General features: G+C 40.8%; 1 protein-coding gene across 1 annotated transcript in view; it reads right to left on the bottom strand.

Annotated features, from left to right (window-relative positions):
• adss2 (adenylosuccinate synthase 2) overlaps nucleotides 1-24066 on the bottom strand; it is a 53221-nt gene that overhangs the window by 25849 nt on the left and 3306 nt on the right. Inside the window, exons 2-3 of the mRNA XM_042333104.1 lie at nucleotides 1867-1969; nucleotides 968-1036 (exon numbers count right to left, since the gene is read on the bottom strand). Of these exons, the coding sequence (XP_042189038.1) occupies nucleotides 968-1036; nucleotides 1867-1969 (172 nt within the window). The remainder of the gene's footprint in view (nucleotides 1-967; nucleotides 1037-1866; nucleotides 1970-24066) is intronic.

Below are 24066 nucleotides of genomic sequence, written 5' to 3'. Positions count from 1 at the left end.
TAAAAAATCACAATATGAACACAATTGTTTTCTTTCTCTCGTCTTTGGTATCTTCCAATTTTCTTCTCTCCTTAAGGAATAAGCTCAATAACTCTTGCCAGAGTATTGTTCCAAGGTCGCCATCATCCTCAGCATCCACTCAATTGGGAGTTGATCCTTGAGGTTAGGCATTACTGTGTTGTTACGCTGGCCGAGAGGAGCCTACACACACCAGATCAAACTGGGGACAGCATGAACATTGCAAACTTTCACTCTTGTCAAGCCATTTGGTACTCCAAGCATCTTAAATAGATGGGAAAGGAGACACGAGTGTTCAAAACAAATTAAGCTACTCACACATAAAATCTTGTGACATTTTATCAGAGCTTTTAAAAAAACTATTACCTTTTTAATTTTGTAACAAATCAAATATGTATACTTACAAATATGTATGGAACTGAGTGGGAAATAATAATTCTTGCATTTGGTATATAGCGCCTTTTTCATCAGGAGGACGTCCCAAAGCGCTTCACAGGATTTTCTGTGAAGTGACTATGTATTAGTGGGCAAAATGGTGAGTGGTCCCTACAAAGACAGAACATAGTAACAATTTAACTGTGTCTTATGAACAATAAAAATGAACAAATGTTCAAACTTATTGTCCTCATTCACTTTGTGATGTTTATGTTCCGTCCAAGATGAGGAGGGGGGGTGCAGTACAACAACAACAACAACAGATGGGTGGTGGGAGAATAGGGGAAGACTTAAACTCACAATAGGTGAGAGTTCTCGGGGGGGAGGGTGTTGCACCTTAGTTTTCAATTGGCGTTGAGGTCCGGCGGTTTACCAAAATGTAACTTACGGCTTAGGGGAGTCTGGTTGGCATTTTGTAGCAAAAGTAACCACAGTGCTGTCCTCCTGATATAAACTGTGCCCCTAATATACTCCAATTTACAGGGAGTAAAAGCCTGAAGTCAATTGTACTAACCTTTTCCCTTCTTTGTGTTTTTCTCAGCTTCTTCAAAGAGACCGGGAAGATGAACAACCACACCATTACCTGTATCAATTTACAATTAAGTTAATTTTTGAATCAACCTTTTATTAGCTCACTTAACCAATGTAAATGTACACTTACATCATTCTGGATCAAGCAATACAGATTTCAACAGCAATTTCAAGATTCCTTTAAAATATATATTTTTTAAGCTGGAATGTCTTCATACAGAAGTCAAGTTTAAAAATATGTAGTCCGAGAACAAATGTACGCTTGATTAGTTTTTTTCTGTAAACTTGAAAGATCAAACGGTGGTCAAAAAAGGCATTTTGCAATAGCCATGATTTCCCAACATTGGGATATCCCATGATATCATCATGATATCCCATGATATCAAATGGTGATCTGTCATAAGCCATTTTTAATGCAGGAACAGAAATAATTAAACCAAATGGTTTTTAGAAGTTATTACTTGAAGCCAAACTCAATTAGTGGCTGAATGCACTATAACAAAGGGGAAAGAGAACACACCTCCAACATCTACTGCCAGACAGTCAGTAAAATCACACAAAAACAAGCATGGACGAGAGAAGCATTACACACATTTCTGATTTTTTAAGCCGCTAGCACCTTCATTAGAGCAAGATACTGGCCTGTGTTCTAAGCAAGGCAATGGTGTAGGGCAAATCTAATAGGGGAAAAAATGCTTCAAGCGTCTGCCAGAGACACAATGTTTGCAAGGTGTTGAGCATTGGTGAGGCTGCATGCATACATTTTGCTGCAAGTGTTGTTCGAAGGAAGTTGGTGCAATTTTAGATCCACTTCAACACTGACGACATCAGGAAATGGCATAAACTATTTAGGAGACTACTAAGCAAGCAGGCAAAACTTACCAATAAAAGCAATGACCTTGGGGTTGATGATACCGCTGGGTAGAAGGTGAAAGTCATACTCTACAGAATCCACTACAACAGTGTGGCCAGCGTTGTTTCCTCCCTGTGTACGAAAGAAAAGGTTTAATTACAAAACCCAATTCTTCTCGCTCTACTTTTGCCAGTTCTATATTTTTAGATGGGTGGGGAGGGAAAGAAGGAGAAAAATATGTACGATCTCTTTGTCGGCAGGAAAATAAATCAGACTTGGCTGCTCTCCTCTTCAAGGTGAAAAGCCTCACTTCAATCCAGTAAATCTAGCTGAATCTTGGCACAAATCATGCAAATTGGACAAATGAGTTGAAGTGTGAGGCAAAACTCTCAGAACAATGCCAACTCACACTTCCAGCAAAGAACACAAAATTCTGGGTGGCATCTAAATCAAATCACTTTTCAGGCAGCATAAATCTCCATTTTGCAAAATCTTGAACTGCTTACTATTGGAAATACAAAGGCTGAGTAAAGATAAAAAGGAACACATTTGCCAGGTCACGTGCTGAAAGCGATGTGGTAAAATGTGGGAGTTAATAAGTAACAAATCCCGCTGCTCAACACTCCTTTATAAACTATGGCCGGCCACTTGGCAATTTGACATTTAGGTTCCCAGTACCACTGGATGCTGCCAACAATCTCATTTCCTTCTTTGCAGTTAATACATAGCCTGAGATAAGATGAAGGGCTTGCAACAATAACATCTTTTGATTTTCACAGATGTGAATCATCGAATACAGGTCAACAACAACAACTTGTATTAATATAGCATCCTTCACGCGGGACGAAGCCTCAGAGCGCTTAACAGTTGCGGAGCCCGATGTCAAGCCAGGGGAAGGGTGACCGTGGGCACGGTCGAACAAGAAGGTCTTCAAGCATGACCTAAAAATGGGGAGAGGGGGCAAGGCGAAGGGATTGAGGGAGAGAGTTCCACAGCTTTGGGGCGTAGTGGCTGAAAGCACGGCTGCCGATGGTGGAGTGGTGGGTCCGGGTGAGAGGAGGAGGCCAAAGCCAGTCGAGCGAAGGCAGCGGGTAGTAGTCTAGGGAGAGCAGGTTGGAGAGATGGGGGGGTGCCAGGGCGTGAAGGCATTTAAATGCAAGAGTGAGAATCTTGAAATCAATCCACCCTGTGACTGGGAGCCAATGGAGTTTGACAAGGACTAGGGTACTGGAGGTACAGAGTTTAGTGCGGGTGAGAAAGCGGGTGGCGGGGTTTTGAATTAATTGAATGTTGTGAATAGTGGAGCAGGGGAGACCAGTGAGGGGGGCATCTGAATAGTCGAGGCGGGAGGTGACAAAAGCATGGACGAGGGTTTTGGTAGATTTTGGACAACCTTATTCAGCAGCTTTTGAATAAACTCATTAGCCATGTTCATATCAATAATATTGCATTTGATAGAGAAACTTATCCCATTGTTGAACATCCCAAAGCACTTCTCAGAATTTACTCTAAAGTGTAGTGACTGTAAGTTTGTAACCAAACACAGCAGCCAATTTGTGTTCAAAATGTGGCACAAATTGCCTTGAAGTGAGTGACTTATCAGGAGAATTGCTGGCTGGAATACTCCCTTTCCTTTTCAAATAGTGCCATGGGATCTTTAATCTCCAACTGAACAGACCTCAGGTTAATATCTTATCCAAAGGACAGCACCTACAATGAGGCAGTGTTCCCCTAAGACTGCACTGGAGGGTCAACCTAAGACGATGACCTCAAAATCCCAATGTCAGGCTTGATTCCAAAAGCTTCAGACTTTGAGGCCATGAACTGATCCAGGTTGACACCTTTTAAGAGTTAAGAGTCCTGGCTCTCCTGAAAAACATTAGGAACTGGATACACAAACTAGATTTGACCCCAATCTGCAGGATTATCTGATCTAAGACAGCAGTATTTGATGTTTTATTATTGCCAGATTCCTTTCATCTTCATGTCCTTCAATTTAGCGCCGTTCATGCCAAAGAAGCATCTTGAAGCACTTTATGAGATTAAAACTTAACTGAATGGTATGGGGGTAACAGTAGTAGCTAACCTGTGCCAGCAATGTTCTGCAAAAGAATGAGCTTGTTCTTGACAGCTCTGGCCTATGGTTTTTTTTTAAAAAAAGCCAGTTTCCTGATCTTGATTACTAGTCAGTAGGCCCCTCTGGAAAGTATTAATGGCAGGATTGGGCATGGCCATTATGTCCCAAAGGTTGGACAGCTCTCTGGCACTCACCACCAAAGGATGACTGATCCATTATATAATAACAATTAATCCTTGCATTTGACGTCGCACCTTATCACGTCTTTGGGATGTCTCAAAGCGCTCCACAGAATATACTGAGAAGTAAATAGACTAAAATTGTATATTTTGTGGGTGCATGAATGAGAACGGGATCATAACCCCCCACCATCACCACGCACACACAAAAAAAAACTAGAGCCCTCTGTTACAGTGCAACCTCTAAAGAATCGTCTAAACCTTGAAAGGTTTGAGCCCACAGTTTTCTAAAAGGCAAGTTTTCCAGGAGTTCACCTCATCTGGAGTTTGTATGACCATTTCACCTTAAAATTTACTTTGCACAAAATTGTGGAAAGTTCTTAAAATCAGTCTTAAATTGAAACCTTTTTTAAGAACTGCAACAAAGTGGCTTCTAAATCAACAATAATTCCTAAGAATTTACCACAATTTTGTATGTTTTTAAATTTTATGCCAAAGTCTTACTGTGAAGAGGTGGAAATTTCAGGCCTCATATTCCTCTCAAGGGAAAGGCTCAGTTACACAAAAATAAGCATTACGTTGCTGAACTGTTTTAAAAGTGCTTTACAGGATTTCCTCTAAAGTGTACTGACTAAGTATATGTAGGTGAATGCAGCACCCAATTTGCGCACAGCAGCATTGCACAAACAACCATAAAGTGACCCAATTTAATCTGGAGAATTGTTGCCCAGGACATTCCCTTAAATAGGTCTAAAAAACAGAGGTCACAGCTCCAAATAATTTTCAATGTGCCCCCGTTCACTTTGCGTCTAAAACAAATGCTACTGATCCTCGAGCCACCCCACACATCTGCAATCTATGTAAATCCCTGTTCCATGCAATCAAATGACTATTATTCCAGATTCACACAGAAACAGGATAACAAAAAACACTGGTACTGTTGCACCAAGTACTTATATTTGGCATGTTTCAACTGTTCTCCCAGACATGACCTTGAGTAGACTGGCAATGCACTGCCTGAGTAAATGAACAATTCACAGTGCAATCACTGAAACCTACTCACCCCACGTTAAATTTCACAATATAGGAAATATTGCTTAACAGACATTTCCTACCTAAAGAATCTAAGCAGAAGTAACCCTATTCGAACCGCTCCTTAAATAAGAGCACAATAAGATTCTCATGAATCCTTTTAATCCTGGTTAAATAATTACAACTAACAATTAACATCCAGAATTTTACTGGCTGTGTACAGCTGATAAACCAAATTCTAAAAAAAAAATCACATTGAAGTTTGGCAGTTGGAAGCGCCATTATGAATATATTTCCAGATGAATTTAAGTGGACAAGTCCCACTTGCAATCCAGATGGCCAATCATGTTGTGACAAGTCAAGACCCCTCTCCCCACAATGGTCCAGCATTCAGCCATATAAACAAGAATCCCTTTGGTTCGACTCCTGCTTGTGCCACGTTTTAGTTAAAAAATCTTGGGACTCAGTAACACACTCAGAAAATGCTCTCAGAAAATGCTAGCTTAATGTCAGAGCAATTAATACTGCAACTTTGTAAAAGTGCGACTTTAGGAATGACAGAACTCTTAGCTATGTACCAGACGCAACCAGTTATGAACACAGGGCAGCCAACCGCACCGGTGTGTTGCACTCATGTTCTATTGCTAAGTTTAGACAAGTGTAGATTCCCGTTTTTGTTCACTTGGTAGCACTCTTGACAGAATGACAGATTGCATAACAAGTCTACATTTAAATACACTGCTACTATTCCATTCCTAGTTCATGTGATCTGCACCTTCTACTCCATATTGTTTAATGCAAATTTTGAAAATGTCTAACCAAGCCCACTGATGGATCGATTGGTAACACCATAACATAAGGCAATACAGGAAGGTTTCATGTGATACAGTTGATCTTAGATGCTGAGGTAGTATTTGATATCTCAGCACTCCTGAATTGGAAAGATTAAAAATATAATCAGCCAGGCTCTAGTTTCTGACCTCCCCCCCACTTCTGTCTAGCCCATGGGTGTCAAAACTCATCTAGCCCCAACGGCCATTTATGTTAACACTGTTGACTTGGTGAGGCTTATCGTAAAAAAAACAGGTATATATAATACTGAACATCTCTATATTGATTGTGTGTATATTTGTTCAAATATACAATTTGCACAGAACATTAACCCAATGCACAACTCCCAGTCGTCAACAAAATAAGTATGCAGGCTACAGGTTTGAATATATGTCATATTAAACAGAGGGTTGGTTTCAAGAGAAATTCCAGTATAATAAAATAAAAAATAAAACATCAATGCAATTTTAGAAACTGCCAAATTTCACCTCAAGGGCGATGTTTGACACCCCTGATCTAGCCTCACATGACTGAGGTCCTGATGTGCGTTGACAGCCAATGAACCAGCATTCTCTCAGGAAAAAAGGCAGCAGAGAAGAAAAGTCTAAGCAAGTCTCCTGAACAGTTGAATCAGCCTGTTTTCTACTCACTGTCCAAAACACATGGCCAGGAGACTGTTTACACCATAGACATTAGCCAGTCAAGGCCACCTCAATTTGGATCAAGTCGTTCATTCAGCTTCCATCCATAACAAACTCATTTGAGTCAAGTTAAAAGGATGCCCCAAATAAAGACAAGAGGATTGGTATAGGGAGGGGAGCAGGGCCTACATTTCATACCGCTTACATCAGGTGGATTCAAATATTGTAGTTAAATTCTGGATATTTTATATGCAGGTTTATCAATTTAACTAACGCACATGTCAGGCGGAAAAGGGCATGGAATAAAAAATGCAAGGAGCATGTACTAAAGATATCCTACTGATATCAACAGAACGACTGCACTTGGGCAGAAGTAGCATCACTCTTGGGCAAAGAAATGCACTGGAGCTCCACTACTTACTGGGAGTTGGTGGCATTTTAGGGCAGAGACAACTCCACATGCAGATCTGCCAAGTAGGACTAAAAGTGGCAAAAGTTCTCATTGTTACACTATCAAGAAGAGAGTAAATAAGAGTTTGTTAATGGAGCAAGTTAGCGAAAGCAAAAATGTATCAACTACTTCCATGTAGTATTGCACGTATTCACAGATGACATGATTGGCCATTATTTTATACAACCTCTATTTTTACATGAGAAAGTGTGCATTTCCCATTGCCACAGTAGGTATAGTGCAGACTAATATATGCAGACTAGATAACATGAGTTACAACATGGTGCTTAAGTTAGCTGATATTAGTACGGGCAGCAGGTGGACCATTAAATTGATGTCCATACCCTGAGATTGAAACTCGGTTGACTCATCCCACCACCACCAAGGAAGAAATAAATTAGCATAAGATATGAAATGGATACTCTCCTTCAATGCAAGTGGTTTGTTTGAGGGTACAAATATGACGTGGGTTATGAAGGCCATTAAATTGTCACATGAAACAGTCATGTTTCATTGATGGTATTCTCATATCGATCTGCATCAGTCTATTTATGGCCAGACAGCCACACAGCAATAGATGATCAAGCATGCGGAGTGTAACAAATTATTTGAATAGTATAGGATGCAACCAATCCTTCAAAAACAAATTCAGGGATTTAGCAGGAGGATCATGCATTAGAAGCCCAAAAGATACTGTGTGCACAGAGAGAAAGAAACAAGTGTAGTTTGGGATCTTGGTTAAACCTTTTACTGTTTGGGAAGGGAGAGGAACCGTCCACTGTTTTTGACACAAATGAAGCTCACTATTTGCTTTCTCTAATCACCAACTCTTGGACTACTTGTATTTTGCATAGGCAATTCCTTTTGATTTTAATACTCACTGCACTGGCAGTGGAAAATAAAACTGCCTGCAATGAGCTTTATTCTTCCTCTTTTATCAACATCTTTCCAAAGAAAATATTAGCGAGCTACCCATGACTACTCGTCACCTTTTAGGGGTGGTGGAGGAAAAGAGGTGGAACGTCTAACCTTGAAGTCTCAAATATCCACATGTTACATAGCAACATTAAACTCCTAAATTAAGACAACCTGCAGTGTCAGTATGTCAGATTTCACTTGCTAATCCACAACTATTCTAAACATTTGAAGCAGCAACTCGTCTAAACAAACACAGCTTGACTGAGATCCCGATGCACAAGACGTCTTTTTCCATTGCTAATATGGAAGCTGCTGAAGCTCATGAACAAATGAGTGAATCACCACTAAAGAGAGATCATAGAATTATATAGCATAGAAGGAGGCCATTCGGCCCATCAAATGTGTGCCGGCTCTTAGGAAAGAGCTTCCCAAATTAATCCCACTCCCCGCGCTCTCCCCATAGCCCTACAAACTTGTCCTCCCAAAATAATTATCTCCTTCTCTCTTAAAGTTGTTATCGAATCGGCTTCTATCACCATTTCAGGCAATGCATTTTAGATCTGAACAACTCACTGTGTGAAAAAAATTCTTCTCACCTTCCCTCTGTTTCTTTTAACAACTATTTTAAATCAGTGCCCTCGGGTTACTGACCCACCCGCCAGTAGAAATAGTTTCTCTTTGTTCACCCTATCGAATCCCCTCATAATTTTTAAAACTTGTATTATGTCTCCTCTATACCTTCTCTTATACCATCCTGGTAAATCTCCTTTGCATCTTCTCCAATGCCTTGACATCCTTCCTAAAGTGTGGTGCCCAGAACTGAACACAGTACTCTAGCTGATGCCTAACCAGTGTTTTGTAAAGGTTCATCATAACTTCCTGACTTTTGTATTCTATGCCCCTATTTATAAAGCCTAGTATCCCATATGCTTTTTTAACAGCTTTATCTACCCGTCCTTCCACCTTCAAAGATTTACTTATATGAACCTCCAGGTCTCTCTGTTCCACTCTCTGCTTTTTGTCTCCCAGTGAGTTCTGCATCCATCCTGCCACTGTACCTTGAATACCATGGGCTTCTACTTTGCTTATCAAAAGAAAGGTTTGTTAGATACGATTTGCCTTTAACAAATCCGTGTTGGTTGCCCTTTATTAACCCATATTTTTCTAAGTGAAAATTTATTTGGTCCTGGATTATCGTCTCTAAAAGTTTCCCCACTACTGACCTTAGGCTGACTGGCCCAGAATTTGTTGTAATTTGCCGTAGAGTTGTTGCGACAAGCTTGAAAAGCACACAGTGGTTTGACGTATTTGCCTTCAGACATCTGGAATTATGGAGTGAATTTGATCCTAGGCTTCCAAGTGCATCTAGGGTTTCCATTGGAAGCTAGAGAGTGGAGATTGCCCCCCTCTATTGACACACCAACAACCCAGCTGCCCATTCTCAGATCATATTTTCATGGAAGTTTAGACCCTGGATTTCAGGGAAATACAGTTTGGCATCCTCCTCAATTCTGAATTCTATTTTACAGTTCCCCGTAGGCTGTCAAATACTTCTATATTTTTAGTCACAAATTGGGAAATGTAGACAGATATAGATTGTCCAGTATAAATCAATCACTGTATAATGAACACTGTAGTAAGGACCATAAGAATATGGAGCACAGGAAAGCTTCATTCAACCCTGGTTAATCCAATTTTCAATACCATGTCACGGTACCCCATCCTGCCCGCCTTTAAACCCTACACAATTCCAAGATGTCAGCCTGGTAGCACTTTCACTACTGGGTCAAACCCCATATGAAGAAAGAGCAACACCTAATGACAATAAAGAAATTTTGCAGCAATCATCTCTCTCCTTCTCTCCCCCTCATCATAGCAAAAAACGTTAGGGAGAGTCCTGCTAAACAGATTTTTTTTTTCCACTTGATAAATAAACGTCTGTGATGGCTAATCTAGTAAATAGTGTCAGAACTTCCTGAAGAAGTTAAAAAAAAAGACCTTAACCACTTAAAGTTAGCTCAGCTCAGTTGGCAGCACACTTGCCTCTAAATCAGAATGTCGAGGCATCAAGTGATTTGGGGTTCAGATTTTTGTGTTCACACTCTAGGCCAACAGTGGCCAACAAAATAATTATAGAAATAACAAAACAGCATTGATTTATAATAACAATATTATAATTATAATAATAATTAATATAATAATTTATAATTATCACGTCTTCGAAACATCTCAAATTGCTTCACGGAATATACTGTAAAGTGAATTACTGTGTACATATTGTGGGCGAAATGAGGCAGCCAACTGTGCAAAGCAGTTTCCCACAAGCAATCATGGATTGAGTGACAAAATTATTATTTTAATTATTGTTTTTTAAGGGATTATTACCCCTGGAAAAGTGATTCACCAATCAACTAACAAGCGGGGTTCCTACTTACTGCTAGGTAAACAGAGGCATGTTGTGTAAGGAAACTTGCCCAACATTTCGCCCTGCCAGGAATCAAAGCCAGGTCCTCTCACTTACGAAGCGAGTGCTCTAACCACTAAGGTACAGGACTCCATAAATATTCAATCAAGAAACATTATTGTTGGCCAACAAGACTATCCAGGATGACGGGACCATGTGGTTCTCCTATAACACTATTTAAAAAGAAAAGTGAATTGTTCCCAGTGGTCCAGTCAGATAAATTGTTGATTCATTTTGTTGCTGTTTATGACAGTTGGCTGCTGTTTTATGAGTTTACCAACANTTTTTTTTGACACTTTCGATATTATAGGTGCCATATCCAAGAATTAATCTATACTAATAAAGGCAAAATGTCTGTCTGTGTATCTGTGTATCCGACAATCACGCAATAACCAATTGATCTCATCAGAAAGGTCTTGATCTGACAGTCATGCGTATATTTTGGGGGGGGGATCTTCGATCCTTGATGAGCTATATTTAAAAAATGCTTTAAATAACCCCCAAAATATGAGATATGCATTGTATTCTGTAACCACATAGCGACAGAGGAAAGCACACACAGTTCAGAGATACATCTATATTCTGCAACAAATGTATGGCACTTTTTTTCTGGTTGTCATGGGAGCTAGAATTCTCCTATGTGGGACAGATGGAGAGAGACTGATAGAGGACCTGAGATAGTAAGGGAGACAGAGAGAGACAGAGAGAGTGTGAGAGAGAATATATTATAAAGTGTAGTGACTGTGTTTTGTGGGAAAGGCAGAGAAAGACACAGAGAGAGAGACTGAAAAAGAGAGACAGAGAGAAAGACTGGGAGAAAAAGTTTGAGAGAGAGAGACAGACTGGGAGAGATTGAGAGAGAGAGACTGAGAGAGAAAGACAGAGAGAGAAAATATATTAAAGGTGTCCTCCCACTGAGTCTGCCAAAGGAGTCCTCCCACAGGAGTCCTCCCAGCTGAATATAAATATAAAATGTGTGTGTCTGTGTGTCAATTTACATTCCATATTGGATCCTTTGGTTACAAGCGAAGCTGCAATGGGTAACAGATAGTATTCCAATAAACTGACTGTACTATCCAACTACACTGTGTCACTGGAAAAAATGTTCCACATGCTAACTACCTTCTGTGAAAACGAGTTAAATCTAACTTGTCTATTCCTCTTTGAGCTTACAATCATGGCGCTGAATAAAGTTGTACACACATACTAAAGTTGTTAAGTAGGTTTGTACCCTTTGGACGTGCTAAATAGTCAATCCACTTTAAGTGCATCCTGCAAAACACTTTGAGACAACCGATGACATGATAAGGCTCTGTATCAAACGCAAGGATATTATGTGGAGTACTCACTATCCCTTGTCAATCATAACCAAAATGAATTTGAGATGGAAAATATTTTAATCAAGGTTTCAGATAAAATTTTAAAAGGCTCTAATTTGAGCCAATGGTGATGTTGGAAGAAAAGGTGAGTCTTTTTTTGTCCTATTTTCGCCTTCTCCCCCGCCCCCACCACTGGGATATAGCTCTACAAGTGACAACCTCCTCTGGGTCCATGCTCAAGTGACCATTTTTCATACATAACCTTAAACTTAGTTTTGAACCCAAAAGATAATATACCTACCTTCTTCCAACAAACACTCAGAATCTAATAGGAATATGTGGGCAGCACTCAAAACAGAAACTCTGTCCAATCGGCCAACTCTCTTTCTGACTCGGGGAGGATAATTTAACATCCAATATCGATATAGGCCAACTCAAAACAAACTGGAAATATATCACTTCGGAAAGGTATCATCCATAAACCTGTAGCTCAGCCAAGAGTCAGCGACTTCATAAGGAGAAGTATGAAGAGTGAAAATCAGTTTCTTTCATTGGTCATTTAGAACTTTTCTGTTCTATCACAAGTGCTGAGCCATCTCAATTTAAAAAGAGATACAACTATTTGGGAGAGACATTGGCAACAGGTGAAAAGTGACCTCTGCTGCCCTTGGCATGGCTTTCCTTTTCATAGGTCCAACATCGCCAGCCTGTTCATGTTTCACTGCAAATACCAGGCAGATTTCTATCAATTAACAAGAGCACATCAATACTCCTCAAACAGTACTGCAAAGCCAGGAGAGTTTCCTCTTCCCTATTTAGAGAAGTAAACTTTCACCTGAAAAGCACATTGGATTTGTTTTATGGACTGCAAAGTCTGAAACCATAAAAGGAAGGCTGCATCTGGTTTATGATGATTGGAGAGTTTTAGTTTATACCCAGAAATAAATAGAATATTGATACTTGTCTTTCACATGCGACTTTTATACAGGATCTGGTGAGAAGCATACTTCAGCCACAGGTGGTGTTTACAGTACCTGCATCTGCAGTGCTTGCCTGACATACATACCAACCCCCACCCCCCCACCACCCACACTTTCTGTTCTGTTCTTTTCCCAAAAAGCAGTGCAGTTCTCTGTATGCTCCCAGCAAGGAAAAGAGTTGAGGAAAACTACTGGGAGGCTGTGTTGTCCGAGCTGTCTTAATGCTTCAATTACTCTAGCCCTGCCTCAATAGACAGTTTCAAAGTGTGTCCATGATCAATCAAAAGTAACACGGAAGAAAGATTGCTAGAAGAGTAATGGACATGAAATCAAAGAAATTATTTTTATGCTATAGCTTTATACTTCTAGCGTACAACTATAATTGTTCCCCTCTCCCCTCATAGACTAATTGGTAAAAGTACTGCCCAGAACAGCAATAGGCTGTAACCAAGTGAACACACATTAAAATTCTCTCTGTAGATCTAAGTGGGTTTTAATTGAGGCAACAATTTGGATACTATCAGAAGGCTTAATGCAACCACGAACAACAAATTCAATGTATATAGCGCCAACATGTTGGGAGGACGTCCCAAGGTGCTGGATAATCCAAGGGTTTGCACTTGAGCTGAGGTTGTATTCAAGAGGGGTGGGGGTTAATGTGGGAGGAGATGAGAAGATGACCAACGGCACTGTCAAAGAAGATCTTGATATGTGCCTTGAAGGAGTTCAGGAAAGAGGTAAGGCAAAGGGATTCAGGTGAAGCAAATCGAGCTTCAGGATAGAGAGGGAGTGAGGTAAAAAAAAAGTTAACTATCCCCACCTTCAAATCCCTCTTAAATACCTTACCACACAGTAAGAGGTCAACACCCTCAAATTCCTCTCTGCTCCTACTTGCTCATCATTGTAGAACACTTTGAGATGTTCATCTCAAAGGCACTATATTTATGCAAGTTGTTGTTTCTAAAATATTTCAGCATAAGTGAATATGATCAGGGAAATAGCAACTAAAGTGGACTCAAATCTGATAGATTTTCACAAGAAGAAAAATGAGTTCTTTTCATGCTCCAACTTTTTTTTAAAAAAGCTAATTTCATTTTATTAGTTATTTAACTGAACCAAAATTAGCTAGTCATCACAAATCAGAGGGAATCTCTTTCCTTATCCTGAAAGAACCACACAGCATTCCCAGGCTGGAGGCAACACCTTCGCAGCCTCTGCCAATATGACTACCGAGTGGTTCCATGAAAATGTGTATAGGAAAGACTCAGGGAAACGAGTTCAACAATGTTCTTGGTGTTGCAAAGGTTGCCTGCCACAGGACATGACCGAACATATACAACAAATCAACCCCAAATTTGAACAATTGGTAAATACACTTTGCCAATGTTCATTGAGCAAAACCAGTTAAACAACCACAAAGATACAATGTATATACCCTCCCAGAATAAGGCAATCTAAATACACATCAAATGCAAAATATAGAATGGTAGGTGGATCTTGAACCCAGTATAAAAATGATCTCAGTCCTTAGCTTCATACTGACCTTTACTTAATTTCTACTTGTGAACAGAGGATATCCGTCTGGGTCAATCTATGCTATGGTCAGTTTGGTTTATTGTGTAATCCTGACAGAAACAATAAAACACATCGTCTGCCTTGTTCTTGTACTGAGAAACATACCTTGCAGTCATAACAACGCCTGGGTCAGGGCTCCTGACTTACAGATACCATACTCTGGTGGCATTAATGGGTGAAACTTTCTTATAAGAGGACACCAACACTTAACAACTAAAACAGACTTTGGGAAAGGTCGGAAAAAATGGATGTACAACATTTAAAAGAAAAGGAAATGTACCAAATTTGGTTGAACAATCAATAGTTCATCAGTCAAGCCTTTTTAAGGAATGTTTTTTGCTGTGGAAGTCCGGAGATCGTGCCTGAAGACAAGACCTGTGTACATGCTACCGATTGTGCTCCGGGTGAATCTAAATCAATAAGTTTTTAAAAAAATATTGTGAAAGTGGAACAATAACATGAATTATACTTCCACACCCAGCTAGTGCTATACAAGATAAATAAACTACAATACTGATACATTACCATGGTTAAATTAATGACTGTTGGGATTTTTTTCTTGCCTTCAAGTCAAAAATGGGTCTACATGAGCAATGAGTGCTTGGATCTGTTCACCCTGTAGACTGTATTGTAAATAAAAGTTCAATTGCTTTTAACCACTGTTGCACGTCATTGCCAGGAAAGTTTGATTTTTTTAAAAATTGTGTTCAGTCATCTTTAAGAATTTTTTAAGACTATCCATTGTGCATAGGGAATCTTAGCTGGCTCAAAGGTGATGTGGCTGGCAAAGGAATATTGGAATTGAGCTGATTCTCTCAGGCAATAGTCTGTCTGATACCAGAAACAGGCTGCTCCACAGTATTCCAAGATATGGTTGATGAAAAAACAGTAAGCCTGGCTCAGGTTTCTTCCCACTCAGCTCAACCAAAATAAGTTTTCTCTCCAATTAGAAAGTTGAGCTAAATTCTAACTCCCAGTTGTAAAATGACTGCCATTCTGATTTAAAATGATTTTTTCTTACATATTGGGCTAGCCAGATGGTAAGAGGTTTGAGTCGGTCCGAACCTCTCATGATCTTGTATAGGGTGGATTTTGTGGAAGGATGAGATCAAATGATTCGAAGAACCTTCATCATCCTAATCACTTGGGATTTGTGTGCTGATCGAGACATGGAACAGAATTCTTATGGTCGCTCACCTATCAAGGTACAATGTTAGCATATGGGGGAAAGTTTACTTCTCTAAATGGGGATGAGAATGTACTGTACTGTATCCTGGCATGTGTTTCCAGTCAGCATTTACCACTCCAAAATAAATCTAATCTTTTCCCAACATCAAATCACACCTGAAGACTTTCCTCTACGACTGGCCTACAGTCATCTCCCTTTCTCTCTGGCTCAGCTTCAAACTCTACCATAGTTCAGCATTCAGACACTATCCTGGGTGAAGGTGCTATGTTAATGTAAGTTGTTGTTGAAAAAGTGATGTCAGCCGTGATTATGCCATGTACAAAGGAAAACCAAGCGTGCAAATATGAAACTGCAAATGTAGACATCTTACCAAATCATTGCCCCTAGGGGAAACACTAGCTTAAAACCAGTTGAGCAATCTATCAAGATCCCTGATCGTGTGATACATTACATGCTGTTTCGCTCAGCTGACAGGATTTTACTCACCGTTGCTAGCAGGTCCGGTTTCACCCTACCCACACTGTTGATGAGACCTTTATCCATTCTTTCATCACCTTAAGGGTAAATGTTTCCAATTCTCCACTTTAGAAGCTTCAGCTCGTTTTCCCTCTTGCACAACCATATCCCCAACCTCTCTGAATAATATGATTTTTGCCTATAACTTTTTAACCTAACTCCATTGGCTTCCCATCACATAGAGGGTACAATTCAAGATCCCAGTCCTCACCTTCAACGCCCTCCATGGTCTTGCGCCCCCCTACCTCTTTGACCTCCTAAGCCCTTACCCTTGTTCGCTCCCTCCACTCAGCGGCCTGCTTCACGTCCCCCATCTTGCTCAACCCACTATCTGCGGGCAGGCCTTCCGCCACTCTGCACCCACTCTCTGGAACTCCATCCCTCAGTCCCTCCACCTCACCCCCTCCCTCACCACTTTCAAGACCCACCTCAAGTTCCTCCTCTTCGACTGTGCTTTCGATCTCCCTGCTTCCTCCTTTGCACTCCACCCTCCCCCACCTCGACCCTCAGCTCGGGTCCGTAACTCTGTCTGTCCAGCACCTGGGGACATCCTCCCGACGTGAAAGGCGCTATATAAATGTCATTTTGTTGTTGTTGTTGAGTACTGGTGGGATAGGATCATGTGTGCTGCACCGTGTGTGTGGCTGGGTAGCTTAGCTATTTGGAACCCCAATTCTGAAATACCGTGCTCGATGGAGATCAAGTCAAGCAAAGATAAAGAAAGATTTTGAATTTACTTTTGCAAGTAAAATAAAATGTTTTAGCACATTGGTTAGGAAGAATTTAGACATGAAAAAAAAACTGACATCACTTTTAATGATCCCACATGGATGCGATTCAAATTCTAGGTCATTGAAACAAAATGCAGGCATCCAGCTGAACTCAAGCACAAATACATATTACATCCATACTAAAAACAATCTCCACATAATTTATAAACTGAACCTTGACTGAGCAACTGGAGCTCTTACTCCAAAATAAAGCCTGATAGTTACTAGTTTCAAGAAATTAGCACCAGATTCTTTAAAAAAAAGTTCCAAGATAAAATGTGCCATTTACATGTCTTCACACTGCAGTTTGTTTCACCTTGGGGCAGTCAAGGAACCAGGGTCAGTACTGCCCCTCCCTTATATGTCAGATCAAAAAACATACTTTATCACTCTTTCTCCTAGCTGTACAGGTTGAAAATAAGAATGTGTAACTTGCAACAGATGTAATGTTGTAGACTGCAAATGGCATACTTCAGTTGATGTAAGAGTTAAATCTTTGCCTACGTTGCTCAGAACTTAGCTTATTATTGGCTCACTAACCTGTGTTTTTATTTTAAGTAACTTTTTTTCAAAGGGAGGAGGGTGAAGAGAGAGCAATTTTTTTAGTTCATAAATTAACCATGATAACAATAAGTCATGGGGAAGGGGAAACACATGATTCATTCTTCAATATTTTTTGACTACTGTGCTGAAAATGCTGTATAATGGAATTTAGCAACAAGGATAGGTAACTGCTCAAGCTAAACCACTTGTTCTTACTGACTCATGCTGACCACATAAAACACACAGCATGTTTAGGATATTGCGTTATACAATGGGCTGGAAACTGTCCTTGCAACTCCATGACCTGGACCCATTTGTCTGATGGCTATAGGTAAGATCTGACAAGTTTCACCAATGTCAACCCGATTTTCAGTGGCAGTGGGCCATAGGACAAAATTACCCTTAATTTATCACCAATAGGTTAATCTCACTCAGAGATGTCACAGGATGACTCGTGCACCACATTTGGACAGGAGAATGCTCTTCCAAATTTGAGGCTGCAAGAGTTATTGGGCAGATTATGGAGCTTGTGCCTGAACGGGAAAATGTTCCCTTTGCCAACACTAATATCCCTTATGCTGAGGAGGATAAACAATTTTGGTGGTGGGGGGAAGGGGAAAAGAGAGAAAAAGCACTATATCTACTCAAACAAAGATTCTTCAAAGATGGGTGTAAACTGCAGCACCGTGTGTATCTGTGCGGGTGAGCAATCTAGAGATGTAAAGAGTGAAACCCACACGATAGACTGGCATTAGTCCAACTCCCTTGGTTTATAAATATGTTCCAGTACAGCATGGACTGTACTCAGAATAAACCCTGACAGCTATAAATTAATTTAGACAAACTAAAACACATGATCGCTAGGCTCTGATAAATTAACTGTGGCATTTAAAGTGCTACAATTGGTCTCAATTCCATTCCCCTTTACCCCGACAAAAGGGAAGAAAGAAGTAACAATACAAAATAATTTATATAGCAACTGTCATGGCAATCAACCAAGCTTCCTGCATTTGATCACTATCTAATGACTGGAAGGGCATGAATGTGAATATCATATGATAACAGCATCAGGCTCAATGCAATGCCTTCCATGGTCACATACCCCATAATGCTCACTGTCTAAGTTCAAGTTCATTTGCGAAGTTTGGCTACTTGGGCAAAGTACTGGAGGGTGGCTGGCGTCAGCGGAACCATACAGCAATTTGGATATGCAGCTTCAAGAGATGGAGAGAATTGGAGAGTATAAATAAAATGATAGTTGAGGGTCAACAATAGGTGAGGGTCAAACAAGACCCCAAGGTTCTGGACTGGCTTAGTGAGGTGGAGTGTGCAACCATGGATGGAGATGCTGTCAGCGCCTGAGGTGAGGAGGCACTGACGGGAACCAATCAGAAAAGCCTCGGTCTTGTTGACGTTCAACTGTAGAAAGTTGGCTCTCATCCAGGACTTGATGTCTGACAGATATTCTGTCAGCACAGCAGTGGTCCTGGAGTCAAGGGTGGAGGCGGAGAGGTACATTTGGGTATCATCTGCATACATATTTCACAGGATATTCTGTAAAGTGCAGTGACTATGTTTGACTGTCTGTGGGTGAACGGGCAGCTGATTTGCGCAGTAATGACGTGAATGACCAATTTTATTTTGGGGATTGTTGACTAAGGTCACTGTGACAGACTCCCTTCTCTTTTCGAATATTGCCATGGGATCTTTATCATCCACCTGAACAGACAGACGGATCCTCGGTTTAATGAGATCTGCTCCAGTTAAATAAACTGCTAAAACCAAAGAAATGCTAGCTGGGAGAACTTCCAGAGAATGCCAGTGAAAATGTACCAAAAAATTAACAGTTTCAGGAGAGGACACAAATGGCAAAAAAAATCTAAACTCTCTACAAATGCCAGAACACAGAATCTGCGGAACTTACGTCAGGAGTTCCTTGGTACAAGAGCAGAGCTAAGATTGAAATGGAACTGAAATTAAATAATTAAATTAATCTCTTTCAGGCGTAATTCTGAGCTGCGTGATACCTCATCTCAGCTAGGGCATCAAATAGTCTTTGATATGACTAAGGAGAAAGATGGGTGGGGGGGGGGGGGGACAAAGCAGCAATGGTCACCACAGAGGAACTTCTGGAAAGTGTGCAGTGACGAGCATTTGTATAGTGTCCTTAACATAGAATAACATCTCAGTGTGCTGTGCAGTGACTGGGAGGAGGGGAGGGGGTGCATGTATGGAATCAGCCAAAGGAAGGATCAGACTCAAATGAGCTGACACCACGGTTGAATAGACTGTCGGAATCACTATCCACCTAGGTTTCCTCATTAAGAATCATCATTTGGGCAAGGTACTGTGAGATTGACAATACCTAATGGCACCAAACAATGGCAAAAGGCAATGTCTTTGGGTGAGAAGGAGAAATCTTACAAGAGTTTTTTTTAGTTTCTGAAATTACATAGATTGGAAAAAAATGGAGAGGTAGGTTATGTTACTGCCTGCGACGATAGTGTTAATACTTTGAAAGAATGAAATAAAATAGGCCAAAGGGCATTCTTCATCTGATAAACATCTAGACAAACCTGATGGAAGGTATGTGTGGTGTGTGTTGATATTTGCAAACTCAGTCTTGGCTGTGACGGCTCTCTGCCACATGCCCCCACTGTCAAATACTATCCTGACAAGGCACTGGCAAGGCACCAGAGGTCACTTGCCTATAGACCATACTCCAACAGAAGAAAATTATCAGAAAAAGAGATGGGAAAGGGAGAAGAAAAAAAAGACATTACTGAGGCAGAGTTGTGGGAACTCCCCTTTGCTATGCTTGGCCCTGGGATGCTCAACTGTGACACTGGGTGGCAAAATCACTCCCAATTCACTACAAAAAGGCAATGTTCCACAAGTGGAGTCCTGTAGCTCAGTGGTTAGAGCACTCACTTTGCAAGTGAGAGACCTGGGTTCGATTCCCCCAGGGGATAAACTTATCCTTTATATCATTGCTTTATTTCAGAAACAGCAGTGTTCACTCAACGGGGGCTCAGCAATCCAGCATTTACAATCAATCTATGGGAACCTCAAACTGGTAGTGACAGCATTGCCACAGGCACATTCCTCACTGGGCTCACAGAATACACTGAAATACTGTTCACAAATATCCCTAATAAAAAGAGACGAGTGGACCAATTTGATTATTCACAGTCTTTTCATTTCAAGCATTTTCATTTTAGCCAATTACTTAACATGGCTCATGCGAAACCAAGACATAAGAAAAACTGCATCATTAATAAAGTAGAAACTGAACAACAAGCCTTTTTTTTGTCAATGTATGCTCCTCCAAAAAGTCATCAGTTTTCCAATACCCAGCTCTTTTCCCATCTATTGGATCGAGTATAATATCCTTCCTCTGCATGAATTAGCCCAATCCTTTTTTAAATGCCACAACTGACTCAGATCTAACCGACAATACCAACAAATCATTCCATACCAATACCCTTCAGACTAAAGAACCCCTCCTTCCAATCCCCAAACCGCAATCTTGAATTCATACAGTTTGGTCCTAAAATCTGTACAGCTTGAATATGATATCTGAAGATCTGAACCTAAATATTTGGCAATATAGCCCAGCATCCGGTTTGCCTTGTTTATTGCTGCCTCGGAAGGTTTTGATGTGGTGAAATTATATTAATTTGTCTCCAAGTTTCTGAATTTTCCGACACCTCCCTCCACAGACACAATGGGCTGAACGGCCTTCTTCTGTGCCTATGATTCTATGGTTCAGCTTACTTGATAATGAAAAGTTGCAAGTTTACCCAGCAACTTTCTGTGCGGGCCCGGATATCTTGACATTACCACACAAAGATATTTGCAGATGTCCAAACCGACTGGAATATTAGTTTGAATCGCAATTCCTGGTCCACTGATGTTCTGACCATCAGACATTAAGGCCGGATAAACATGCAACGTTCGCAGTAAGCAAACCTTATTGGCTCCTGCCAACATCTCCTCACCTCCGATCTCCTCGGCCTCTTTCAAACAGATCAAACTAGTGCGCACCCTCTTAAAATATAATGTACTTTGTTATTTCAAATTTGAAATTGTTGCGTTTATTCTCCTTTAATTAATATTGTTTTGTTGTTGCTGCTATACACATATATCACAATCACACAACATGCACAGGATACTGAAGTCACTTCTCAGGAATAGATAATATGTCCTGAACATTTTCCAACCACAGTCAAGACTTGTACAAGATGGTGGCAACACACCGAGTCGGCAAGGCAATCCAAATGGAATCAAATAATGTTACAGTGCAGAAACCGGTCATTTGACCCTTTAATGTCTACAATGGTGTTTTTCTCCATTTAAACCTATCTAATCCCAAATGTACTCTTTCTTGCTCACTCCTACTATCTTTAATATTCCCCCTCTTCAAGAACCTTATACCCAATTTACTTTTAAACAATTATTATTCTGCAGACTTTAGTTTGTAACAGAGATTTCCACGCTCTCACCACCCTTTCTGTAAACACTTCAGATAATATTTAGGATTTGTCGTATAAACCAGCCATTCAAGAAAACAGTGTCACATGTCTGTATTTCTACCAAACTATCGAAAAAAGTCTAAATTTTCACAGTGAAATTTTCATATAAAAATTTCTAGCTTTTCAAGCCAAAAAAAACTTTCTTAAACTACAGCTCCTTGGAACATCTTACCGACGTGAAAGGCGCTCTACAAATGTAATTTGTTTTTGTTGTCGCCTTCCAAAATGTGCTTCAAAAGACAACATTCCTGATCATCTTAAACCCTTCTGTACAATGGACCATCGACTATTTGCCATAAAACCATACCAATCCTTCCCGGATAGATAATTGAATCTAGTGGATAATTGAGGTTCCACGATATGGATGTCTGTTAACTTTTTACCACAACAACTGGGCTGCTGCAGAGTGTAATCAGTAAGACACCAACTACTTGAATAGAATGTATATTTCAACTTGAAATTGTTGGATTTACTCTCCTTCATGGACTATTGTTTGGTTATTGCTGCTAGCGCTTTGGATTCCATCTTGCAATATAAATTGGAGGCAGGCCCCTAGCACCAGCAGGCTGAAATATGACAACAGTATTAAAGGGGCAAACCATCTCACAAAAATGTCTTCAAACACTTTGCATGCATCGTTTTTATTCTAGCAATGTGCATTCAATGAAATTTCTTTCTTTGGAGGGCAGAACAATGAAATTTATTTCAATGTGCAACAACAAGATTACATTTGTATAGCCCTTTCATGTCGGGAGGACGTCACAAGGCGCTGGACAGTGTACAGCATTTCAGACCCGAGCTGGGGTCAGGGAGAGAGAAAGGAGAGGAAGGTGGGTGACCGATAGCATGGTCGAAGAGGAGGGTTTTGACTTGAGACTTGAAGGAAGCTAAGGAGGGAGCGAGACGGAGTGATTGGAGAATGGAATTCCAGAGGTTGGGGGCAGAGTGGCTGAAGGCTCTCCCGCCAATGGTGGGGCGGGTGGGTCAGGGGATGTGGAGCAGGCTGGAGCCGGCTGAGCGGAGGGAGCGGGCGGGTTGGTAGGAAGTCGCAGAGGTAGGGTGGGGCGAGGCCATGGAGGGCTTTGTATGTGAGGACCAGGATCTTAGCTGGATCCTCTGAAGGATAGGGAACCATTGGAGTCGGACGAGAATGGAGGAGATGGGGTCGTGGAGTTTGATGTGGAGAGGACACGGGCTGCAGAGTTCTGGATTATCTGCAGCCTGTGGAGGGAGGAGTTGGGAAGGCCGACAAGCAGGGAGTTTGCAGTCGAGCCTGGAGGTGATGAAGGCATGAACAAGAGTTTCAGCGGCCTGAGGGGTGAGGTAGTGGCGGAGTTGGGAGATTTTACGGAGGTGAGGGAAGGCAGAGCGGGTCATGGCTTGGAAGTGGGGAAGAAAAGACAGTTGAGGGTCGAACAAGACACCTAGGTTCCTAACTGGCTTGGTGACTTGTAGTGTGCAACCATGGAAGTTGATGGCAGTGTAAAATATAGTGAATTTTACACTGCCAAAAAAGAATCACTAAAAAGTTCCATGAAAATAATAGCTCTCTAAACTTTGACATGCTTTGTAGTATGAACAAAGCAATAGTATTGGGTTATTCTTTAAAAGTAACTTGAGTTAAAAGAGTGAACAAAATATCCCAAACTACATAAGAACCACATTACAACATTGGTCCATAAACCTAAGCATCACATTGCAATGTGTCCCTGTCCACTGGTACCTTTCCCACCCCTTTAAAAAATAGTGTATCTGTAATATTAAAACAGTATATTTCACAAAAATGCAACAGGACTGTAAGTTGTGGTTAGTGTTAAATGCAGCATCTTTGGCAAAAGGTGATTACAATAGGAAATGTAGTTAATTTGCTGGAATGGTTCAGATCCTACCTCTCACACTGTCTCCACATCATCTCCACAAATGGCTTCTCCTCTAGCCCTCGCACCGTCTCGTGCAGCGTTCCTCGGGGCTCTGTCCTTGGTCCCCTCCTCTTCAATATCTATATGCTCCCTCTTGGTGATATCATCCGCAGACATGGAGTCAACTTCCACATGTATGCGGATGACACCCAACTCTTCCTCTCTGCCTCCACCCTTGACTCCAGGACCACTGCTGTCCTGACAGAATGTCTGTCAGACATCAAGTCCTGGATGAGAACTAACTTTCTTCAGTTGAGAATCAACAAGACCGAGGCTCTCCTGATTGGCTC

This window comes from Callorhinchus milii, unplaced genomic scaffold, assembly GCF_018977255.1.
Source record: "Callorhinchus milii isolate IMCB2004 unplaced genomic scaffold, IMCB_Cmil_1.0 Scaffold3, whole genome shotgun sequence".
NCBI lineage: Eukaryota > Metazoa > Chordata > Chondrichthyes > Chimaeriformes > Callorhinchidae > Callorhinchus > Callorhinchus milii.
The sequence above is the reverse complement of the archived record's forward strand: the minus strand, read 5'-3'. Positions and strand labels throughout refer to the sequence as shown.